The sequence below is a fragment of the Brienomyrus brachyistius genome, unplaced genomic scaffold (genome assembly GCF_023856365.1).
Source record: "Brienomyrus brachyistius isolate T26 unplaced genomic scaffold, BBRACH_0.4 scaffold96, whole genome shotgun sequence".
NCBI lineage: Eukaryota > Metazoa > Chordata > Actinopteri > Osteoglossiformes > Mormyridae > Brienomyrus > Brienomyrus brachyistius.
Window position 1 is genome coordinate 454128 of NW_026042371.1, and position 22817 is coordinate 476944.

The 22817-nt window shown below is 41.8% G+C and overlaps 3 protein-coding genes across 5 annotated transcripts in view; all 3 read right to left on the bottom strand.

The window, feature by feature from the left end:
• The window catches only part of LOC125727397 (WW domain-containing transcription regulator protein 1-like), a 29008-nt gene extending 19992 nt beyond the window's left edge, over nucleotides 1–9016 (bottom strand). The window contains exon 1 of the mRNA XM_049004071.1: nucleotides 8324–9016. Within this exon, the coding sequence (XP_048860028.1) occupies nucleotides 8324–8730 (407 nt within the window). The 5' untranslated portion in view covers nucleotides 8731–9016. The remainder of the gene's footprint in view (nucleotides 1–8323) is intronic.
• A 2769-nt stretch (nucleotides 9017–11785) lies between these two features.
• On the bottom strand, nucleotides 11786–15146 carry LOC125727407 (COMM domain-containing protein 2-like). The gene is made up of 5 exons (XM_049004084.1): nucleotides 14966–15146; nucleotides 14448–14525; nucleotides 14238–14320; nucleotides 13946–14119; nucleotides 11786–13391 (listed from the first exon to the last, which is right to left on the bottom strand). The coding sequence occupies exons 1-5, from the start codon at nucleotides 15030–15032 to the stop codon at nucleotides 13194–13196; spliced, it is 600 nt and encodes a 199-aa protein (XP_048860041.1). The 5' UTR covers nucleotides 15033–15146; the 3' UTR covers nucleotides 11786–13193.
• An 862-nt stretch (nucleotides 15147–16008) lies between these two features.
• On the bottom strand, nucleotides 16009–21317 carry LOC125727417 (protein ANKUB1-like). Of its 3 annotated transcripts, none has more exons than XM_049004097.1 (6): nucleotides 20914–21317; nucleotides 20119–20244; nucleotides 18618–18831; nucleotides 18176–18290; nucleotides 16990–17898; nucleotides 16009–16409 (listed from the first exon to the last, which is right to left on the bottom strand). In XM_049004097.1, exons 1-6 carry the CDS (start codon nucleotides 21019–21021, stop codon nucleotides 16328–16330), a joined length of 1554 nt encoding a protein of 517 aa, XP_048860054.1. In that variant the 5' UTR covers nucleotides 21022–21317; the 3' UTR covers nucleotides 16009–16327. The 3 variants fall into 3 exon arrangements, with proteins under 3 accessions (XP_048860054.1, XP_048860053.1, XP_048860056.1); XM_049004096.1 differs by having other exon boundaries at nucleotides 20119–20262; XM_049004099.1 differs by lacking the exon at nucleotides 20119–20244.
• Between the last annotated feature and the right edge of the window lie 1500 nt (nucleotides 21318–22817).

Below are 22817 nucleotides of genomic sequence, written 5' to 3' on the forward strand. Positions count from 1 at the left end.
GGAGATTTTCCCCATGCTGCTTACAGAAGATAATCCTCACTTGTGTCCTAATTCCAAGTGGAACAATAAAGCCTTCAAATGTAAGTTTGTTACATTTGCATAAAAGTCCCAATTCAAGAAAATTCATTCTTGGTTATGGCAAGTTCCTACCTTGAAAACGTAGACCTAGAAATTCACCTACGAATACATAGCCACAAGGACCACTCTTCAACGTAGGTAGGTAAGATGATCAATCATGGGGTCAAAACAGATGGCCTCTATCTGAACGGCACCTTCCTAAAGCCACGGATTGATCTCTTTGCAAGATTTATTTGTAAAGCAGTCACATGTGATGAAGGGGAATGGTGGACGAAATGCCAAAGGTTCAATGCAACAGCTGGGGCTTAGAGAAAAAAAACTCCTTTCTGCTGAGTATAAGGGTGATGCCCACACAGCACTGCTCACATTCAAGGGGAACAAGCAGCGATCGTGACTGAGGGATATGAAAGTGGGGTCTAGTCGCTGAGGCTGTTGGAGGAGCAGGACGTAGGCCTAAGAGGTTCCGATAAAGATCTCCACCCAGTGGGTCCACTGAGACCCGGCAAATGGTAGAATGTCTGTCGCCATGCCGACGAGGGGACCATCACGTCACCTATAGCTCACTCAATCAGTCTTGGCAAAGGAACGCGTGCCACCTCTATTGTTCCCGCGTGTCTCATGGACTTTCCCTAACAGAACCAAGGTCTGAATGCTTAAAGTGATATCAAACATTCTCAAGTGATGATATTACGGAGAGTCTCCTCCAGCAGCTAAGATTATGCACATTTTGATGGGGGCCAACAAACATCAGCGTATCGTGTCCTGAGAAGCCATTTCTTGGCGAGCCTCTTCTAGCTCTTCAGGAATGTGAAAGCCCCAAGAATGATTTTCTGGATAATTACACTCATTTTGTCTACAAAACAGATGTGAAGGCCCCTTCAATTACAAACAATTCTTTGTGTTTTAAAGTCTGGGAACTTTCCTTTCATGCCATTTGAGAGCGGCTTTTCTGAGGTCTCGAGCTGTATAATGTCATTGTGAACAAGAAGCGTGCATTATGAGCCGTGATTTGCATTTCAGAGCTATGTGATAGTCTAACCCTACTTGACTCACTGTTTTTAAAACACGTCCCCGACACCCCCCCCCCCCCAATACCAGTGAGTAGCACTCACAAGGTGCACTGGACTGGACAAACAAGAAGCAGAAAGTATATTTAAGATTATTTTGCGAAACACCTCAATCGTTTAATACACTGTCGTTACTTTAATTTCTATTCCTGTAAAAATCTACAGGACTAAAAACGCCGGTTTATGTTACCTCAGTGCTGCACCTCTGTCAATGCAAGGGACTTATAATGGGAAAAGCTTATATATTTCATAAGAATTCTATTTTACTGCTCATGCCTCCTTTGATGTCTGTGAGTCATGTTTTTGTGTTTTACTTTAAAAAAAAAAAAGTCTCTCTCTGATGCTGAATATCTCCCCAAACTTAAGGAAATGACTGTATCTATAAACTCAACACTCAGGCACCTATTTAAACGACTTACTGGAAAGAAGAGGAGAAAACATTGCCTTGCCATAAACAACACCATCGCCCCACACTTCCATATGCACACTCTGGCAATAGGTTTTATTTAAGGCTGTAAAACGGATAGATACACTGGGAGGAACAAATGGGTCCTGTTTTGCGAGTGAAACAGGCCGGAGAGGACACAGATGCTGGAATGCAATGAGGGCGTACTGAGAGCAGGGCACAGGGGGCTGGGAAAATCAGCCCGTAAAAAGGAGGCAGATAGTGTTGGTTTTCTGCTCCATCCAAGAGAAAAGCTCAGATTTTTACGTGTTGGAAAGGTGCTGGACTGAGATGAAAACATGCAGGGCAACACGACGACGTAAGATGTGAAATTACGATGCGCAGACTGCATTATGCAGCTTACGTCTTTTTGGAAAGCTAGTCGCACATCTGTAAAATACACGATATTATCACCACTGAATGCTGAACAGCCAAACTGCAAGAAAAACAAGCAAGTCTGAGAAAAATAAAACGCAAAGCAGTGGGATGAGAGTCACAGCGAGGCGGTCGGCTGGCATGACTGGAAGGGGAAGGTGAAGAGCGTGTGGAAGTTTCCGGTGTGTCGCACTTAAGTCTTACAGCTGTTTTCCCATAAGGGGCCTCAAGGGGCGACTGCAGCGAACACACAAGAAATTGGCCATACGGAACAGTCGGCCGCCTACGTGGGGAATATATCGATAAATAAATGAGCCACGTACACAGTCACACACAGAAGCCTGCTGCTGACGGCTGTCTCTTCATGAAGAGCCTTCTTAACATGTAGAAAAAGGACTGACTACACTGCCGAATTTGAAAGAGAACGTGATTTTATATTGGAATATGTCCAGTGGTGGTTTTTCTGAGACCTTTTCATGTTGCAAATTGAAAAAGGAAACAATGTCTGACTCGCTTAAGTGCCTCCATATAATACAAGTAATTTGTGCATAATTTCAAAGGGTATTAAAATAATGGCTCCAGAGCAAGACGTAAAAACCCAAAATCAACTGCCAATGAAAACAAAGAGGGAAGAGCTGCTTAGCCAAGCTGTTCCTTTGTAAGGGTCCTGAGAGGTCAGATATCAGGCAGGGCCTGGCAGACTCCCTCTACTGCCTGGAGGACTGACGCAACAGCCCCAATGCCCTGGATAGGCTCCAGCTTGGGGGGTGGAGCCACATCAGCTGTTGTGATGGCTACAGGCAGCTCCACACTACTTTCCACATCACCCCACAAAATCCATGCCTGATCTCACCTCTCCGTAAAAGGCAAACACAGACTGGTTTGACTGTATGATGCCGGGGACCCTTCCAAACAGCAGTCTGCACTATGGCAACCAGTTTCCAGATAAAGATTTAACCACAGGTATAAAATCTTTCTCTCCATGTAGACGCATCTCCTTGGGTCTGACCATCATGTCTTCTCAGAGAAAATGAGAGCCTGTTTAGTCAAGGCCATAATTACGCAGGCGTCCAATTTTGTGCCTAAATGGAGAATTCTAACCATAAGGAGTGAAACTTTAATAGGGGATTCCATTTTATTTCTAGAGTAATTATACCACTACTGTGGTTTGGAAGCATTTGTTTTTCTGGGAAATGGTAGTTAGGAAGGTGATTTAATTGAGGAACTTCTGCTTTGCTGACAGGTCGGAAGATCTACTGTCCAGAGCAGCCCACACCGCTCCAGATGTCTCAGGAACCGCTGAGGGATTGCATCCAGGCAAAAAGAAATACACAAGCTCCAAACTTGCTGGTTTTAAATTCAGCTCACATCATATTTCCAGTCAGTTTAATTGCTTACATACAATTCATATCTGCAATGCACGCTAAACCTCAGAAGGTAGAACACACTCCAGCCATGTCGAAACCAAAGCCCGCCCACCCAACATGGCCCAGATGTGTGTTCCGGTAACGCAGAACCATGAAGGGTCCATAGACACACCTAGATGAATCTTGAACACAGCTAGTTCCACTCTGTAGACTCAGCACCGGGTGTACTTGATGTAGGCTACTGTGAGAACGCTACGGCAACCCAGCAAAACCATTGACACCAGCACGTGACGTTTCATCTCACCGTTGAGAGGCAACTTAGCTTAATGATGTTTATTCTAAATGGCTCCTGAGAAACACCAACCAAAGTGAAAAGGCATGGAGACCTACGTCTGCCAGCTTAACCATCTTGCTAAAGATATAATCACATAGGTATGGGCACAGGGGGTGGCACAGGGGATGGCAAGGGGGGGGGTGGCACACAGCTCAACTTACACACCTAGTCACCATGCTATTGATCTCCGTTTTGTGAATTACAGCTTGTTAGTGAAAACCAAAGGAAAGACATAACTCTCAAGCAGCTCCTTTTTTTCCTCGTTCATCCAGCTGCCAACTTCCAATCCTGGACAGGGGCTTTGGGGGGGAGGGCTTAGAGACGCATTCTCCAATTCCAATCCTGGGGGGCCAGTCTGCAATACAGCTTGCAGATTTCCCAGCTCAAATGCACTTACTAAACCTGGGAATTGGCTAGTGAGATGAATAAGGTGTGGGTGTGTGTCTGCGTGTATGTGTGTGTGCATATATTCATTAATTCATTCATTAATTTATTTATTTACTTTCCATGGCCTAACATCAAGTCATATTTCCCTTTGTAGATCCTTTACCAGTAGAATGAGCAGATCCTACATTATCTTGGCTGTTCATGAACATCACTAGTACCAGTGTCGGTCGAAGCCATAGGGAAGCACCCAGCCCTGCTAAACTTCACTGCACAATTTCCCACCATCTAAGTGGTGCACACTAGGGAGTGGGGGGGGGGGGGTGGTTGGCGCCGGTCTCCCCTTCAAATCTGTAATGCGGAATATTAAAATATCACTACGTGTTTGTGGTCTTTTACTGCAGTCCTGACATAACTCAGATACTGATTATTACCATTGAATCACACTTTGACGGAGGCCTCCATTTCATCGCCAACCAAGGTCCTCAGGAAATGTAGCGTATTGCCAAGGACTGTATGAAGTATACAGCGATGTGCTGGTGTGAGACATGCAGGTAAGGAGGTTCTGAGGGACTCTGATACAGCATTAAAGGTCCTCATTGGATCCTGCATGAACTCAGACCCAGCCTCAACACCCAGGAATTCCAGGCTTTTCTCACGCTTCACCGGGTGACATGAAGCAGCAGCTTCTGTCAAAAGTCCAGCCAGTGAAGCACACTGGACCCAGGCACACAGGACTGAAGTGGACTGCAAGGGCTGCTGGGGGGGTTGTGGGTGGGGGAGGGAATGCTACATAACATAGATCTGATTTTATTATCTGTTCCCATTTTCCCTTGACCTCCCCCAGCCTGGCATGCCAGAACGAGCTGTACAGATCCCCCCCACCAATGCAAAGTCTCTGGATAACTGCAGAGTCCCCTCCCCCCTTTTTCCAATTTTCCATCAATCATTGCCTTCTACTCTGCTCTTTATAAATTAAATATAATAAAACAAACAAACACGCCTCCTTTCAATTGCCAAAACAAGCCAGGGTGGATACTGGAAAACTGTAGATTTCTCAATTTAAAAATATAATTCTAGTTACACATATTAAAGCATAAATGCGTCCATGAAAGGTGAAGAAATGTGCTTAAGTTAATAGACCGCAGAGATGTTAATATATAGAGTATCAAACACAAGTGTGGCAGTTTACCTTTCATCCTATATAACCAATCTTCACCCTACTGTATGTTTACATCACAATACAAAGCGACAGCCAATGAGAGAAGTGTAATCCATCATCAGTAAAGTGGATATAACTGTATTTTAAGTCATACAAGTGGTGAAAAACTATACGAGAAACCTCCAGATAGAGACTCCCTTCAATTATACCATGCGGACACCACATTCCTTGAGTGGTTAAACAATGTATCAGACAGACCTAAGGTTGCCTAGCACTACAATATTTATGAATGTTTGGCTTTAGAACGTTTTGCAGCAAATACTGTAAAAGCACAATGACTGCTGCCCAAACAAATAATTTCTCAGTGGGACCAATCCAGTGCGTTTTGGTTTTGTAGCAAACGTGAAACTGAAAATACTTCTGCATTGTGTAAGTTCCCGGTCGTTCACTTTTTCACACTATATCACCACCACAGTCAGCAAGCTGGTCCCAGTTGTGATAGAAATAATAAACAGAGCCTGGTTCTTCACTGCGTCTTGCAGTGACATTGTAAATCCAAAAACAACCAGTATTCAAGACTTTGTGACGCTTCCCTGCCAGTTATTGACAGATTAAAGAGGCCCAAACCACAGAGGATGTCAAGGAGACGTGTTCCCAGAAGGCTCTCGAAAACCCAAATAAAGACACATGATTGTTGAGTACATCACTGGAGGATACATCAGTCGCTTTCCTCCTTGGCTCAGAACCCACAACCCAAATCCCTTAACCAGCCCACCACCAGCTGCAACCAGGGAAAATTTTAACCACTGCACCATCTGTAACTTTATATAGGCACATAGTAACACAAACCTCTAATGTTGTTTTAAGTCATGTCTCCTAACCAGTTTCACCACCTGTGGCTATTAATGAATTGTAATTAGGCAGTTCACGCTAATTATGTTAGGTGTTAGAAACTGAGGAAAACTCCTTTGCGTGCAAGGGGTGCAGAAGTCATGGAAGATTGACTAAACCTGCACCTTCTTTAATTCAAGGCCTCCGACATTAGCAATGATAGATAAACCAAAAAGCTTGGTGTATTATGAAGGAGGTAATTGGCCCATCATCTGAACTTATTTTGGATGATTAGGTAATTGCAGGGCGGGGCTTTGGCTGGCATGTCCAACCTTCGGATCACGACAGGAGCCGACACGCTCAGAGGGTTGCAAATCGAGAACCGGGCAGCAACGGCTGATGACACCAACGCCGACACTAATGGAAACGACGTAGTGCAACCCAATAGAATCCAAAGCCTTTTCTAAGGGTAAGATCTGACCTATTTAGGTTTAACAGAAGCCACACACAGCTGCAACAAACTTTTTCTTCCTTTAGCCCAGTGAAAGTCACAGGCCATGGGCTCTGGGTAACAGACTAGGTCTGGTAATACGATGACTGTTCATGCCAAATAAAACACCGCTGTCATCACAAGGAAGCAGGGACATCATCCTGAACTCATAAGACTGAAAATGAATTAGATTTTTTATATATGAAAACCAACATTGTACATAACAAGCAGACAAGTCTTAAGTTTTAGTTTCTTAAGCTCTTTAAAGAACTAGGTTAAGGTCACAAGAAATTTGAGTCTCGATTATGTACAGACTCTTTCCAGAGTAGATACTGGGAGTCACTGTTACTCTGGAGCTATGATGGTATGTATCCAGATAACAGTCTACAATACTGTCCCTGCAGATCACATATAAGTGACCACAGCTCTGCTGAAATCTCCCATCGACTCCAATATGATGATTGCTGGCTAGGAGACAAAAGAAAAGTCTTAACTATTGCCGTCCTCTACGAAGCCATATTGAAGCACTGATCTACAGCGCGGACTGTCCTGGCCGGCAGAACCAGAAATAGCGAGAAATTGCTCATCAATGAAATGCCACCTTGGTTAACTTGACTGACAGGGCAATAAAAACGTAAGCTATCAGGAGTCCCCAGAGAGCTGAACAGTCAAAATTTTAACAATCCAGACAAAAATATCACAAAATATGGGTGAGATCTACTAACATTAAATATATTGTTACGGAAATGTCACTGGAGATGAGCCGGCTTAAGTGACTGGGGTACTAAGAGCGAGGCTGTAAAAATACCGACCAGCTCTGCGCAGCAGAAATGAAAGTGCAGCCATACCAGCAGGCCAATACAGTTTGGAGCCCATGTCGATTTGGGGGGAAAATGCATTTATACACTTTAAAAGAAATTAAATCAAATCAAAAGGCCACTTTAGTAGGAACTAGGTAACACTACGCAAATCATCAGCCCCTGGAAACCAGTTAATATTAAACGTGAAATTACGACGCCAGAACAAGGTGCATAAGTCATAAATTATGCGAGGTAATTTACCGATATTAGGTTAATCAGGGAAACGTCGCTACAGCATAATGGGTTGCGGCTGACAGTGGCTAACAAAGCCACAATAACAGTAAAGATCATCAAAACGCTCACACACTGCTTGCCAATTGCCTCGTACGTAATATGCGGTGAAGCAGCGCCATTGTGATTTTCTAACCAAGTTAGTCAAATTACATCCAATTGACAAACTGAATAGTAATTTTCCTAGCGTGATTAAATATAATGAAGGCGCATTTGTCCTAGAGAGCAACACAAGGGAATAGTGTCTTTACCAGCAGCGTTAAAAAGCATGTAGCCCTAAAAACCAGTCACACCAAGAGACAAAAAACCCAGTTTCGATTGGTATCGCTGCATTTGATGAACATGAACATGAGCATTTTGTAAGAGCGAGATTTTAACCCGTGATTCTGTGTCAATGGCATGAAGGGCAAGTCAACTCATAGTGGTATTTATTATTATTATTATTATTATTATTATTATTAATAATAACAATAATAGTAATGATAATAATAATAATAATAGTAATAGTTATTATTACTAATAATACTCATTGTTATTATTATTATTGATGATGATGATAATAGTAATAACAACAATTATTGTTGTTAATGTTGTTCATGATGATGATAGTTATAATAATAATAATAATAATAATAATAATAATAATAATCATCATGTTTGCTTCATGTTATTTGAACACTGAAGTTTGTGAACACTCACTTAAGAAAGTATCTCTGACCAGAAGACGTAAAAGCCATCTCCCATCCCGGCGGCAGGGGCAGCTCGCCAGTGACATCGACAGACTGGTGCCGGGGGTGGCAAACCGGGCTGCTGGTGGCACTGGGTCCGGTTCCGGTTCCGACCTGTAATGAGGCAGGAGAGGAATACGAGCGGACGTGCTGCGCCGTGAGCCGGGCCGGGTGGGTCCCCGAGTCGGTGCTGGACTGGCGTGAGTGCGACCCGGAGTCTGGCTCCTTGAAGAAAGACTCGGGAAGGACTTTTTTCCTCCAGGAGCTCGGCTGTGGGTTCATAACGGAGTTAAAAAGAGCTTCCAGATCTGTGTCAAAGTCCTTTGCAACACGTATAACTTGTTGTCCAGGAAAAGGTTGCAGATGATTGTTACTCATTTTCTTAAAATGAAAAATACTTGACAATTTGCAAAATGACAATTGAAAAGAAAAAGTCTACCCCAATGACTTCTCAATACAAGTCGAGCTTCTTTCTGGTTTTAAAATAGCCTTATATGCGTTTTTGGAAGACCAAACAACCAAATTAATCGTTTTCCCTGCATGGGAAAAGTTCTCACGAACTTTTCCTTTCCGCGGTGCGCGTCGTACTAATCTGTCTGCCGTCACAAAGTTTGCAAACTCAACTTTGCAAGTGATCAGCGTCCGCCATCTCTTATAAATAATTCATGAGGCAGGAAAGCGGAGGCGCGGCAGGAGCGCAGATATATTCAGTGTTTTTTCAAGAAAAGTAGAAAAACGATACATATAAGGTGGTGGGGACGAATTATATCGTATTCGGAAATGTTTAACACCGGTTCGATTAAGAATAATATAGTGGTAGGCTATAACAGTATTGTGTTATAAAATGTTAGTGTTTTGAAATGTGCCTTCGTCTTATTCAAAATTTAAAATTCATTAGGTGAGAAAACAAGAAATGTTTTGTATTTTAAAATGCGCTCCTACAGTCTTTGGTTTACAGGTTGACTGTCGCACCCACGCATGGGACTCGGTTTCACAACAACAGCATAATCTGATAGTAAAGTTTATTTGACGGCTGATTGCATGTTACCTTCACATAAATCCCCCAAGTGAAACCGTGCAAGGAAAGGTTTGATATATGAAAAGTTGAACTATATGAAGCCTGGTTGAAAACATGTGGTTCTCTACTTTATACCGATAAATATAAGAATGCCCCTAGCATTTAACCACTCGCTTTACTCGCCTTACTTAGTACTTGCTGTTTAGCGAGGCAGAATGTGTGTTAAAGGAAATAATTATTAAAGGCGACCCTTTTGTTTGATGGCAGCAGCCATTCTAAGATTTGACCCTTAGGAGGGGGGGGGGGTCAGCCCCCTGAAGAAATGCGGGACGCCACCCCGTCACCGAGGGGGGGGATCCCGCGATAAAGTTTGCCGAGCTGGGGGTATGACATGCACACGGAAGTCTGGGACAAATCGCTAAATGATTTTAGATAGTCTATTTTTGGGGGGCTGAAACAAAAATAGGGTGCCGATGCCCCCTTAAATAGCGTCTAGAACAGCCTATGTTTATTGGATTTATCGTCTGAATTAAATCGTCTGAATTGAAGCGTAAACCTGACATTAGCCCAGGTAGTAAGAAACAAACACTAAGACAAAGGTCATAGGTACAACCAGATACCTTCTTTACATTATCTTTTTTACTGATCAGTTCAAACAAAAAAAGCAGATACCAAATAATTTAAACTTTGCTCTCCATTAAATACATTAGCTACATAATTGAAAAACATTCTGAAGTAAACGGATGTCCTTTCTTCTAAATAATACCTATAGTTGAGGACAGATTTAACGTGTAGGCCTTGCACTGTCTACCTTTCCACCAAGAAGATATGAATCATAGACTAATTGACCATAACGTTATAAGGTTAAATGTCGGGGTCAATTTAGGAGATTTGTCTGCCTTTGATAAGTACTTCAGTTTCAATTAGTATAGATGGGTAACGTAGTAAAAATTTAAGTAGCTTCTGGCGTATAATAAAAATTGTCTCATGTTGTCCATAAACTCATCCAAAGGTATGAATCCCTTCCTGTGTCAAAGTAAATGATAAATAACTTGTGGAAAAATTTAGGTTTTTATCTCCAGTGTATACTCTCACTACTGAAAGCTGTTTTCTAACAAGAGGAGTTATCGCGGCAGGAATAATCATGGGTCAGGTGTTTACTCATGGGGACAGTCATCGTATATGCAGGCTAGGACAGAGTGATTCTCTTAATCAGGAAATGTATCATTAAGCACATTTGCCGTGAAAGACCAGTTATTCCAAGCATATATATTTTTTATGTAAATCATACATTTCTGGACATCATGAAACCAATGTAAATTTATATTTTTCATTACAGCGAGTATATTAATAAATCATAATAAATCATAAAATTTTAAACTGTGAAAAAAGATAAAAGTAATATAATCATACTGCCCCCTTGTGGTCATGTTATAGAAAATTAGTAAAAAGGATCCAGTCAAGTTAGTACAATTGAGTTAATAGTTGTATTCAGCGGCACATTGGTATCAGAGGTTGTACACTGGATTAAAATTGCGTTCTTGTTCTTTCTACATAGATTACCAGTTAGAGAAGGGATCGTGTTCACTTATAAAAATTTAGTTCTCACCCACAATAACTGTAATATATGTTATGATACGCAAAAAAACAGATAGTTGATGGGTGCATGTAGTTTTGTTACCTTTCAATAAGCAGGATTTGACCTACAATGCCCTCCAAAATATAAGGATATACGGATGGTCACGTGAAATCACACCAGGAAATTGCATTTTTAAAAATGGTGGTAGTCAGCCTAAAAATTGCATTGTGGGAAATCAAGTAAGAATACCGCCCTAAGGTGAACTGATCTGGAGATCTAAACACATTATATAGGAAATTCTTCACTAAACTTGTTAAATATACACCTGTATGTGCACATTTGTCCGACTCATGGAGAAAATGTGATATGCAAAAACCATCACCCAGGAGTTTAACAATATTACAGGCATACGAGTTATAAAAAACAGCATGCTGATGTTTACCAGGTCTGAGAATTACTCTGCAATGCATGCAAGAGATCTACAAAAGGTAATGAAAAAAATTGCACGTCCAAACACTTAGTTTCCCTTCAGTATTTTTGCATTGCATCCCTCAAACGTGCTTAAAAATGAGGAAAGATTTTGTACAAAAGCCACAGACATGCATGCAATTTAAAGGCCCGAGGTTTGAAACTTACCCTCAGACTGGTATTCAGAATTACCATGTCTCATAAATAACCTAATAGGGCAAAAGAACCCCTGCATTACATTTAAAGCAAGACAGTTTTTCTATATATTCTCTAAAAGTTTTGATATTTCAACCCTGTGACAGGAAAATATGAACAGCACTTATAAGGACAGCTGGCTGGGAAAATAAAAGCTAAAATTATACCAGTAAGATGATTACAATTATGTTTATTCAAAATTTATCAGATTATAACAAGTAGGAAAAAACTCATCAGAATTACAAGCTGCTCCGAATACCACTGACTTCATACAGACCATACAAAGCACAACTTACAAACATGCAGTGCTCACAGTAAGTCTTTGGACACCTGCTCAGTTCAGTAAAAATATAGCAAATTTATTGGTTTTGTAACAAAAATCATTACGTTACTCATTTATTTACAAAAATATATATATCACATTCGAAACCAGTAGTTGTAAGTGAAACATTCAAGTAGTAATACATTGAAACTCAAATTTTAGTTCTAAAAGAGCCTTTCTGAGTTAAAAAGTTCATTGACAAGCATCATTGGGTGCTTTTTAATTAGCGATACCTTCAGAATAACATACACCACCAAACATTACTGTTCAGCGTTGCTTTGTGAGCCATTTGGGAGCCAATGACTACAGTTGCAGTTAATAGCAAAACGGCAAGAACAGAACTGAATGATTCGGTCAAGAAATTAAGACACTTAAGAATATGTCTGTTGGAAAGATATGTGCAGATATATTAAACATTGCTTGTCAATGGACTTATGAAACCAATTTGCTACATTTTTACAGAATTAAGCAAGTGTCCCAAGACTTTCTGTGAGCACTGTATCAAATATGCCTCCAATATAATGACATTGAAGACAATAGCATGTTGTATTAATCTGAGTTGTTCTTCACAAATGAAAAGCTTTTGTTGAGAATGTACTAACTTTAAAGAGAGGGTGGCTCAGCGGGTTGCACTGTTGCCTCACACCTTCAGAAACGAGGGCTTCAAATATCACCTCTGCTCTGTATGTGTGGAGTTGCACGTTCTCCCCGTGTCACAAGGTATTCCTCCCGAAGTCCTAAGACACGAGTTAGGCCACTGACTCCCAACCCAGTCCTTAAGGACCCCCAGATAGGAACTGGGAGGGAGTGAAAACATGGACTGTCTGGGGGCTCCTCAAGGACCAGGTTGGGGAACACAGAGTTAAGCTAACTGGCATCTATACATCCTGGACGTAGCTCAGCCTTGTGCCCTCTGCCATCTGGAACAGGTTACAGCCCCCCCCCACCTTAGAATTTTGAATGAATCGATCTGATATAGTAAACAAAAGATCACACAAACAGGGCTATTTTCAACCATCTTAATGTACGAGTTCTTCAAAGTGGACACATACTGTTGGTCTTGATTTTAACTAATTAAACTGATGTCACTAGCAGCACTGATACTCAGTCTGCCCTGTGCAATGTACTATGGGAAATATTTACAGCCTTACATTTTACAGGCCACAATAGTTAGAGGTAATAGCTCCCCCTCCTGCCCCTGATACAGGGTGTGGTAGCTTTGTCCGGGCCCCGAGGCCCCCAGTGGCCCCCGGCAGGCACTATTTGATGTTGCGCAGGATTCTGCGACAGTGGTTTGTCTTCACTTCGGCTAGCGCCCGTTCCAGCTCCTGGATGAGGTGCAGCAGAGTGGCTGGGTCGGTCTGCATCAGATGGGTACGCCTGGTCCCATTGTCGTCCAGCTGCAGCTTCAGGTTCAACACAGGTTTCACTTGCTGCCGCAGCGCCCTACTGGCCAGCTAAGGGGGGACATATGGTGGTAATCAGTCAAGACAGCTCTCACTGGACCGGCTAGACCCACAATGGTTGGAAATGCACCTAAAAGGAGTTACAAGTGTTGTTCACATTCCAAAGAACTAGAAATGCTCATGGATTAATTCCATGTGCGAATGTACCCGGTACTACATATTAGTGATGGTCAAATGAACCACTTGCTGTGTTTTCTGTCCCCACTAGATGGTGTTTGTTCAAAAAAAGGGCTCAAAGCATGCCCCAAAGCAAACCAAGAGTGCCATCTAGTGGGGGCAAAAAACACAGCAAATGGTTCATGAAGCTTCATTTAGCAATCACTAAAACGCAGATTAGCACAAGCAGTGTACTGAAATTTACTGGGATCAGGTATTGCTGGTAGGGCTCTAACAGGTTCTGTAAACCTGTCTCTATGGTCAGCCTTCTATAAAGAATTTAATGACAGAATCCTGCTATGGAGATGTATAGGCAAAAACTCTCTATAAGGGTATGGAGTTTTTAGAAATCGAATTCCTGCCTCGAAAGTGGAATGTAATGCGTGTACCTGCACATCCAGCCTCCACTCCAGGTTATGGTAGTGAGGCATCGATGGGGCCAGCTCGCTCAGGATGAGGCGGATTTCCTTCCTGTTTTCTAGGTACAGCTGTAGGAGCAGTTTGTTCAGCTCTTCCGAGAATCCCAGTACCAGAACAGAGTCCTGGAAATCCACCTCAGAGATCTGAGGCACACAAACACTGTAGTCAGTACAGCTGTACCAGCTCTCACAGAATAATAATCATTTCCTTTAACACACTTTCTGCCTCGGTAAATAGCAACGCATCACCATGAGTTCTTACCATGAGTTTAGAGCTTTCGGAAAGAAGGTACATAAGTCCCTCCACTCCATGCTGCACGATTTCAGCAGTCACATTTAACTTTCCTATAAGAGTGAGACATGTTTGCTCAGGCATAATTATAGGTTTACAAGATTGTGGGGGAAATCTGCATGACAAGAATATGGTACAGGAATAATTTAATACATATTAAGGAGAGACTGGATGACTTACTAGCTGCCCCTTCGTAAATTTTAGGATTTGATCCTTTCTTCAGAAATTCCACGGCGATTCGTCCAAACTCGCCAACAACTGCAGGCACAAGGAGAATTAAATTTGCCTTATACAGGGTCGCCAACTTCAGTCAGCTAGCTAGCGTGAGATGTTCAATTCGAGACAAGCCTGCACACATATTTACGTGTATGTAACAGTTTTATTACCCTGCAAATACGCTGTAGGTTTGCAAACTACCCAACGCTTTTGAAGTTTTAGGTTTATAACAGAATAATGTAAGTTTGGCGTAAGATTTCATGAGAGTCTTAAAGCGTGTCAGCCCTGCTTTAACATGATCCCAAAATGAGAGCTGGTTAACTTACAACTGTAATACGCGACGTGTCAAGATACAAAACTAGTTAGCGAATCTCTCAACTACAAAAATTACCTTGTTTGACAAGGCAATAATGGCAAGTAAAGCTACTCTATTTCCCAGGCATCAAGCCACAAGTTAGATTCTTCCAAGATAGTTACTTCACCTGCAGAGTCCACTTCTGGCAGGAACCCTAAATGTTCCTTATGCTCGTCGCTTAACACTAACAACATTTTATTAATTTTTTTACAACTGGAGCACCTAAACGCAAGCAAACTATATCAGATTAGCTAGCCAGCTTCATCAATTCGGCCTCTTGTCACATGACCGTGCCGTTTCCTAAAGGTTCCGGCTGGAGCAGAATGCCGGACAATGTGGTTCCGCTTGTTTCGAGCCACGATAAGTTTTTAAAAGACTTAACATTATGAAAGATTATACTTCTCCAGTATCATCATCGGGGTTGCACACATGCGCACGCATTTACATGTATGTAACAGTTTTATTACCTTGAAAAGTCTGTAGGGTTTGCAAACTACCCCAATGCTTTTGATGTATCTAATTTTAGGTTTATAATGAAATAACGATTTATTGTAAGATTTCTTGCATGAGTGTCACGTCAGATGCGTGAGAGTTGGCAACCCTGCATCATGAAGATGTAAATAAGGCGAGTATACTGAACTGTGAAGCATTAAAGACGCTAAGGACGACTTCACGTAGCATGTCACCATCCAAATGACCTCCATGACATTCATCTTAGGAATTGCTTGGAAATCAGACGAATTTTACACTTTGTATCTTTTAATGTCATTCACAGCAATGTATAAAAGTATTCTATGGCACAGACATTAGGTATCAAAAAGTACTTCGTTACGAAAGAGAAGAGACACTGAGTTACAGATTTTATTATGAAGTTTATTTTTCACGTTATATAATAACGCTCTTTTAGGAACCTTTCCTGCAGATCTACTAACGTCACATTGTACTACATTTGGTTTGCAATGTTCTATGCTAATAATGTCAGCAGATCCATGTTGTCATAAACTTTACATTGTAAGCTCTAGCATACTCTTACAATTAATTTTCACCTTAAAGGGAGTAAGAATTGTATAATATATGGTGGTTCGGTGTCTCCGTGGTGAAAGAGTTTCCAGATACATCCAGGGGTTGGGGTGGGGGGGAGTAGCTAGACATTCTAGACCCCCAGACAAATATCACCTTGCCCCCCACCCCCTTGCATTATATAATTTTACATATTCAATGGATCCATGTCCCTCCGACGCCCCTGCCTCCAGATACTCATAATTGATTAATGATGAACAAGCATGGGATCATTACGTAACTAACACTTAGCTACTGGTTAATTAATGCATTAAGTAAGCGTGTTCTGCTACATTATTTGTGTTCCCTTTAATAAAGCGTTACCAATAATAATGGAGTAGTAAGTTATGCTTGCCGGCACCAGTGGGTCAGTTTCATTGGAGCATGACAGTGGAGGGCATTGGGGCAGATAGTCTTTACACATGTGCCTTTACAATGTGTTTCCAGCGGTTCTTTTGGTCAGTATCCTAGCGATAGCTAGCTGCTGCAGCCAGGACCTCTCCGTGAAGGAACTGCAAAAAGGACAAGACCAGAACAGCCGATTAGCTCACCACCCAGTACTAATGTACTGTACCACAGAGAAGCGTGAAAGGGTGACCGACTGCAAAATGGCCGTATTATTAACAGGCAGAGTAACTACAATGGACAGGAGCAATTTCATTTCAGTAGCTTATATATCAGGAGTTCCCTATCTTATTTGTATTTTCTAATAAACAGGGTCAGTGCATTTCAAGAGGGTAATTAACTTGGTATATGCAGAACAACTTTAAGGGCGCTTCCACTAGAGCAGGTACCATACTTTCACTACAAAATATTTGTTACTTTCCCCTGGGGTACTTTTTCAGTACTTTGGAGTTGGACTCCAAATGTGTTTATTGTCGATATTAATATTGCACATCACCAGCCTTAAATACTACAGCCATCTTTAAAATTTAGTAACCTGCAAAATATCCTGCCTCATGTTGTGATGATGTCATTTAGCGTCGGTACCAGTTTTTGCGCCAGTGGAAAACTAGCACAAGAAGTGCCATACTTTTTTGGAGTGCCAAAAGTACGGTACCTGGGGTGGAAAAGAGCCATAATAGGGCTCACCTTGCTACAGACAAACAGTGAATGGCATTCTCCCTGGGTGTCCGTAGTCTTTGTTGTGAGAAGGAGTATGTGGAGGAAGTCAGGCTGAGGGAGGTGCTAGGCAAAGTGCAATTTGATTGATGTTGGGGGGGAGTGTCACAGGAAATTGGAACTTTAGTCGCCCAAGTCTTCCTGTCCTGATCCCCACTTCCATCCAAATAGCTGTTCCCCCTGCTACCCTTGTTGGGTCTATTACTGTTTGCCATCTCAGGAAGCAGCTGAGGCAGCCGCACTGGTGCATCCTGGGAATCCAGGCCAGCAGGGTGATCAGAGGGTGCAGCTAGATCTTTGCTTCTGGCCAGATCTGGGAGAGCAGCGTCTCTAATGGCACCTTCCTTAAACACCTTGTTTCTGGCCTTGGAAGTCATCATTGGCTTGCTGAACCCATCGACAAAGACAATGCTTCCAACCATGGTTCTAAACGATGCTCCGAACGCCAGGCCCTGGGAGGAGGAAGCCTTCTTCTGGGCTTTTTGGGCCCAGTGCTTTATCTGGACATAAATCCACATGGGGAAGGTGAAGCCCTGGAAACAAGCGACCGACCACAGCTTGGAGGCGAGGTAGCACACGCACTCCTTGTGCCGCTGCCGGATGGCTATCTGCAGGGGGGTACGGCCTTCAGGATCCAGGCAGTCTAGGCTAAGTATGTTACCACTGATGAAGACTTTGAGGATGAGCAGCTGGCCAGCCTCGGCGGCGCCGTGGACGGGACACTTGTTGATTTCTGGGTGGTCTGCCTCCCAGCACCACTCACGGTAGGGATGAGCCCCCACTGGCTCGTTCGGCCGCACCCCTCTTTTCAGCAGCCAGACCGCCAGATCCAAATGTCCAAAAAATGCAGCCATATATAGAGCCACTCGCTGCTGGAACCTGTGACAGAGTAGACTTGTTTTCACCCCTATAGCCACTCCCCTGTGTTCTTACTGGTTGGGTTCAGACAGCACCCTAACCCTATAGCCACTACTCCATGTTCTGATTGGTTGTGCTCAGACAGCATCATCATACTGATATTTCATTTGCAGGCCATTCGATGGTGAGCCTCAACTCTTATTATATATATTCATACAGATTTTAAGCCCAATGAGGTGAGGAGAGTGTGGGTCTGACCTGCAGTGTGTGAAATGCTTAAGCTGATCGTATCTGAAACCTTAGAATGGGCGCATCCTCAGAAAGGTAGTGCTGGACTGTGTGCTTGTCACCAAGGTGACAGCCTTTCAGGAGCTCCACCCACCCGTCCCAGACATCAAGGTGAAGAGTGGCTCCTGGAACAATGGATTATAATCATCACCACTGGGCCATTTAGTCGTTCTTCTTGCTATAATCCATTAAGAATGCATGCCTAGTCATATTGGGTAAAATGGGTTATCTGTCCAATGTAATGTTAGGCATTATAATATCTGAGCTAGCCAAAAATGTGGACTGCTACCAGCCAGTAATGTTAAGATTAATATTAATAAGAGGAAGCATGTTTAACCTTTCTAGAACATTCCATCAAAGTACTGCTTTGCGTTTCAGACTTGAGTCAGTCACATGAAATAGATCATACCCATATCTTTTGTAGCTGTTAGCCATTTTAATGTAGCTGTTACCCATTTTAATGTAGCTGTTTAGCGTGTTGCAGTGATAGAGTTCCAGGCCTGTCTGAGTGGTCAGCCTGAAGGTGCTGACTGGGAGGCCACTCTGAAGAGACACCAGGGATTTCAGGCTGGAGACAGAGGCGCCCAGGTGGATGATGTTTCCCATCAGGGGCAAGGTCTCCTTCGTCACAGAGCAGAAGACATAGAGGATCGGACGGCTCTCCTCCTGAAACACACAGAGATGCCGCCTGTTAGTGAAGCCCTGAGTGACAGAGTTATTCACTGTTTACAAACTGAGCTCATTCAGAAGGACCTTAACCTGAGCTGGCCTGTTCCTTTTAAATGCACCATTCAGATTCATAGGGCTTGTGGGAATTTTACTTACGCAAGAATGTTCTGAGAGCACAACAAAAAATTATTGGTTTAGAGGGAGCACCAATCAGATTGTACAGGAGGTTTGTCCAAGATATCTGATTGGTTGGTTTGGCCTCCTCTAGTTGCTTGGACCCTCCTCCTCTACAATCTCTGCCATGGCTCCATATGTGTGAAGGTTTCATGTTCTCCCCGTGTCACCCTGGGGTTTCCTCAGGCTCTCTGGTTTCCCCACACAATCCAAAAACAAGCTGAGGTTAATTGGAGTTGCCAAATTGCCCATAGGTGTGAATGGTGTGTGTGTGCCCTACGATGGGTTGGTGCCACATCCTGGGTTGTTCCCTGCCTTGCCCTCATAACCACCGGGATAAGCTCGGGACCCTGAATAGGATAAGTGGTTACAGAAAATGGATGGATGGATAGATTTACTATGTCAGCTTTTATTAGAATGTCATGATTGTTTTTAAATGTCTATCTCTTACAGTCATCGCAGTCTACAGTACAATATACTGGATAAATCCACTGTGAAGTTTTGACTACAGAGAGACTCTGTGTGACAGAGAATGCATGTGAACATTCCTTTGTTCACAGTAAGAATGATATGTGTAAAAAAAACACACCGGAAGGACAGTTTGCTTTGTCTATCTCCAGTGACAAGAAATGCAGTAAAATTCCTGCAGGGTAAGGTGACTGTTTACATTACAAATCACATTCCAGTCTCAGCCCCTGGCCAATGATAACATACAGTTGTCTTTATTTTAGTAACATGGCATTATAATGTTTAAACACACGTACTTAAAATAGAGTCTCTTAGCTGGGAACAAAACACATGTTGAGAATGTTTTTTGGGGGCAGTAATTAGAAGACCTTTCTGTCATACAAATAGCTGGGTGTGCAGCTTACAGTGCAAAACTGTTATTGCCATTACAACAGGCAGCAATTTTAATAGTAGTCTGCCTAAAATTCCAAATGAAATGTACAGTTTATTGTTCATTAGATAAACATAACATACGGTCCAATTAGCCAAATTAAGGGGAAAATAAACATTGATTACACTTCAAAATGTCTGAGTTTTTGGGGCTGTTTATTTCTGTGACAATGACATGTAAAGGTTCTGAGGTTGACTGTGATGGACCAGAACCTGCAAAAGACAGCTGATGGTGCTTCCGGGAGCGATGCCAACATCGGGCAGAGTCCAGCTGTCCTGCAGGGTGGCCCCGGCGAACCTCAGCTCCAGGAATCGCCGCACCCGTCTGTCGTTTAACAGCTGCGTATGAAAATGGTCCTGAACAGGACGAGGTTAACACTTCAGAGCCGTTCAGTGCTGGCAGACTGAGTGCTGCTTAGACTCCAGTTAGGGGTGGGACACTCAGAAATGTTTTAAAACCAAACTGAAAACAAGCCACACTCAAAAACCATGATCAGCGTAGCATTATAATATATGAAAAAAATGACAAATCAGAGTCACTTTATTTTTGAAAATCCCTCAAAAGTCTGTTTCATTCTTTTTTATTACTTTGATTATTTTATGTTTTGGAAGATTTAATAACAGTCTATTATACTCACGTATTTATATACTATTTCATGAACAATTATTCATTTAATACTGAAATGTGATGACAAATATAATTATACTATTAATATTATTTATGTAAAGTAATATTGCAATGACTACTATAAGACCAAAGCCTTAGTGAGAAGAATGCTTTAATTAAATATGATCTATGATTGACTGCTATGAGTTAAAAGCTTTAGTGAGAAGAATGTTTAATTATGATCTAAGATTACAAGCTAAAAAACGTTGATTAAAATTTCTGAAATGGATTTGAATCTAGGTATTGAGGTGAAAGTAAGGGGAAATGAGTTGCTGTTTCTGCAGTATTATGACAACAGTTTTAAAAGTAACATCTCACAAAGTATTTAGAAGCTTCCTTACCCTGATTATGGCCTTTATGGTCCCAATAGTTTGGTCTTGGTTGATATCAAAAGGCTGACGGGATCCTTCAAAGGCGATGAAGATTCTCATGGCTGAACTGCTTTTCATTACCCCGGTTGGTCAGGTAAGAGGATCTACATTGGGTTTCCAAAAGAACACGACACGGTGAGCAGAGAGAAGACGGGAGGTTGGTGTGGTTTCGGGAAGCCTGGGGACAGAGGAACCTCGCAGAGAATGAGGAACAGAAGACGGACTCCTGGAAACACATGCAGTCGAAAGTATTTGCTTATGTCTCTCGAAAAGCGTGTTAGCTTAGCCTGTCTTCACAATGGTGCCTGGGCTGATTCTGACCCCCCCAGGCGTGTTGAGACTTGTTTGTAAGAAAGACATTAACATGTACTGAATAGAAGGTTTTGAGAACCACAACAAAGATTTTTTTTTTAATTTTATTTACCAGAACGCATTTTCTTTTTTTGATCCAGGGACTGACTGTCTTGGAATGTCATTTCAAAATGGTTTCCTCATCAACATATAGATATTTCAAGCCCGTTATAAAATGAGACACATTTTATAACTGTGAGTAATTAACATTAGTTGTTATGCATGATTTATTGCTACGTTAATTTAGCAATTTCAAGGACTCAAGGATTTTAGTTTGTCACATGCAAGGTATACAGTCAGACAATAACCTGCAGTGAAGGGTAGTCAAATAATAACAAATAATATAAAGGAAAAAAAAGAATATCAATAAAACAGAAAAAATTTCAATATAATAAATATGCAATAAATAAGGAAAAGAAAGTTGTATTTAAAAAAAAGAAAAGAAAAAATGAAAAATACGTAGCATGGCTCAAAGTGTCTGGTGCATGTGTGAGGAGGGAGTATTAAATTATACCTGTCCTAGGGGTATTTAGGGGTACTTAGGGGCAGAAGTGCTTTCCAGAACTTAGCCAGGCGAATTAATAGATGCTCTGCCATTACTTTTATAAATTACAACCTGAGAAATAAGAATTTTATGAGAAAGTAAATTATTTATTGGAATATTACAGTAGTCCAAGGGAAATTTTCGGGCCCGAAATGCAATGCTGTTTTGTATGTAATCCAAGATATCCAAGATTCAGTCAAATGAAATATTACAATTATTAAGCACAGCTTTTAACAGTATATTGGCTATAAACAGTTTTTACACATAGTATATTCTACTGTTGTTTGCTTTTCCATTCTGTTAGGCCTGTTTTTATTGCTGTTTACACTTCTAGTCACTTAAACTGCAACAAAAATATCCTAACAATGATAATTATGGTGGTCGGGTCAGTGTGCAGCCCCCCCCCTCCCCCCCAGAGTTTGCCTGCTCTCTCTGTGTTATGCTGGTTTCCAAAGATATTGATCTTCATCTTTGTTCTTTGACCAGTTGAGGTCTTCTGCGGAGAGACCCAAGAGTTTGGTGCTGCTCACCCTTTCATGGTAGTGCCATTTATGGTCAGCAGGGGGCGTTTTGTGTATGATCTCCTGAAGTCAACTACTCCTTGTGGATAAACTGAGTAAAGACTGCAGATACTAGAATTAATGAAGTTTCAAAAAGTTAAGATTAGTTTGCATTGTGCTAATATTGTGCCATTACTTGATTAATCAGACTTTTTCAGCAATTTATTGTCATTGGTTCACACTCTCAATATTACTGTACATAAGATAATTGTCATTATACTGCAGTAAAATTAAATTTTGTTGACCTCTCGACTTGCAGCAATTAAAAAAAAATTGCAACAAGATAACAATAGAAGACAGTGATTTAAGACAATAATAAGACAATAAAAGAGGCAATTCCAAAATAAAATGCAGACAATGGAGAGAGCAATACAAACAACAACAGGTACACTGGAATTTTTCCCTTCACTGACCCCATC

Bases quoted from the DNA above. Each gene is read 5' to 3' on its own strand.
- LOC125727407 (XM_049004084.1), bottom strand. From the start codon at position 15,032: ATGTTGTTAGTGTTAAGCGACGAGCATAAGGAACATTTAGGGTTCCTG. The intron at 14,321-14,447 runs GTAAGTCATCCA...TCACTCTTATAG, and splicing joins AATTTACGAAGGGGCAGCTA to GAAAGTTAAATGTGACTGCT. The intron at 13,392-13,945 runs GTACACGCATTA...GTCCCCCCTTAG, and splicing joins AGTGGAGGCTGGATGTGCAG to CTGGCCAGTAGGGCGCTGCG.
- LOC125727417 (XM_049004096.1), bottom strand. From the start codon at position 21,021: ATGAAAAGCAGTTCAGCCATGAGAATCTTCATCGCCTTTGAAGGATCC. The intron at 20,263-20,913 runs GTAAGGAAGCTT...CGTCCTGTTCAG, and splicing joins CCATAAAGGCCATAATCAGG to GACCATTTTCATACGCAGCT. The intron at 18,291-18,617 runs GTAACAGCTACA...CCATTGTTCCAG, and splicing joins AAACAGCTACATTAAAATGG to GAGCCACTCTTCACCTTGAT.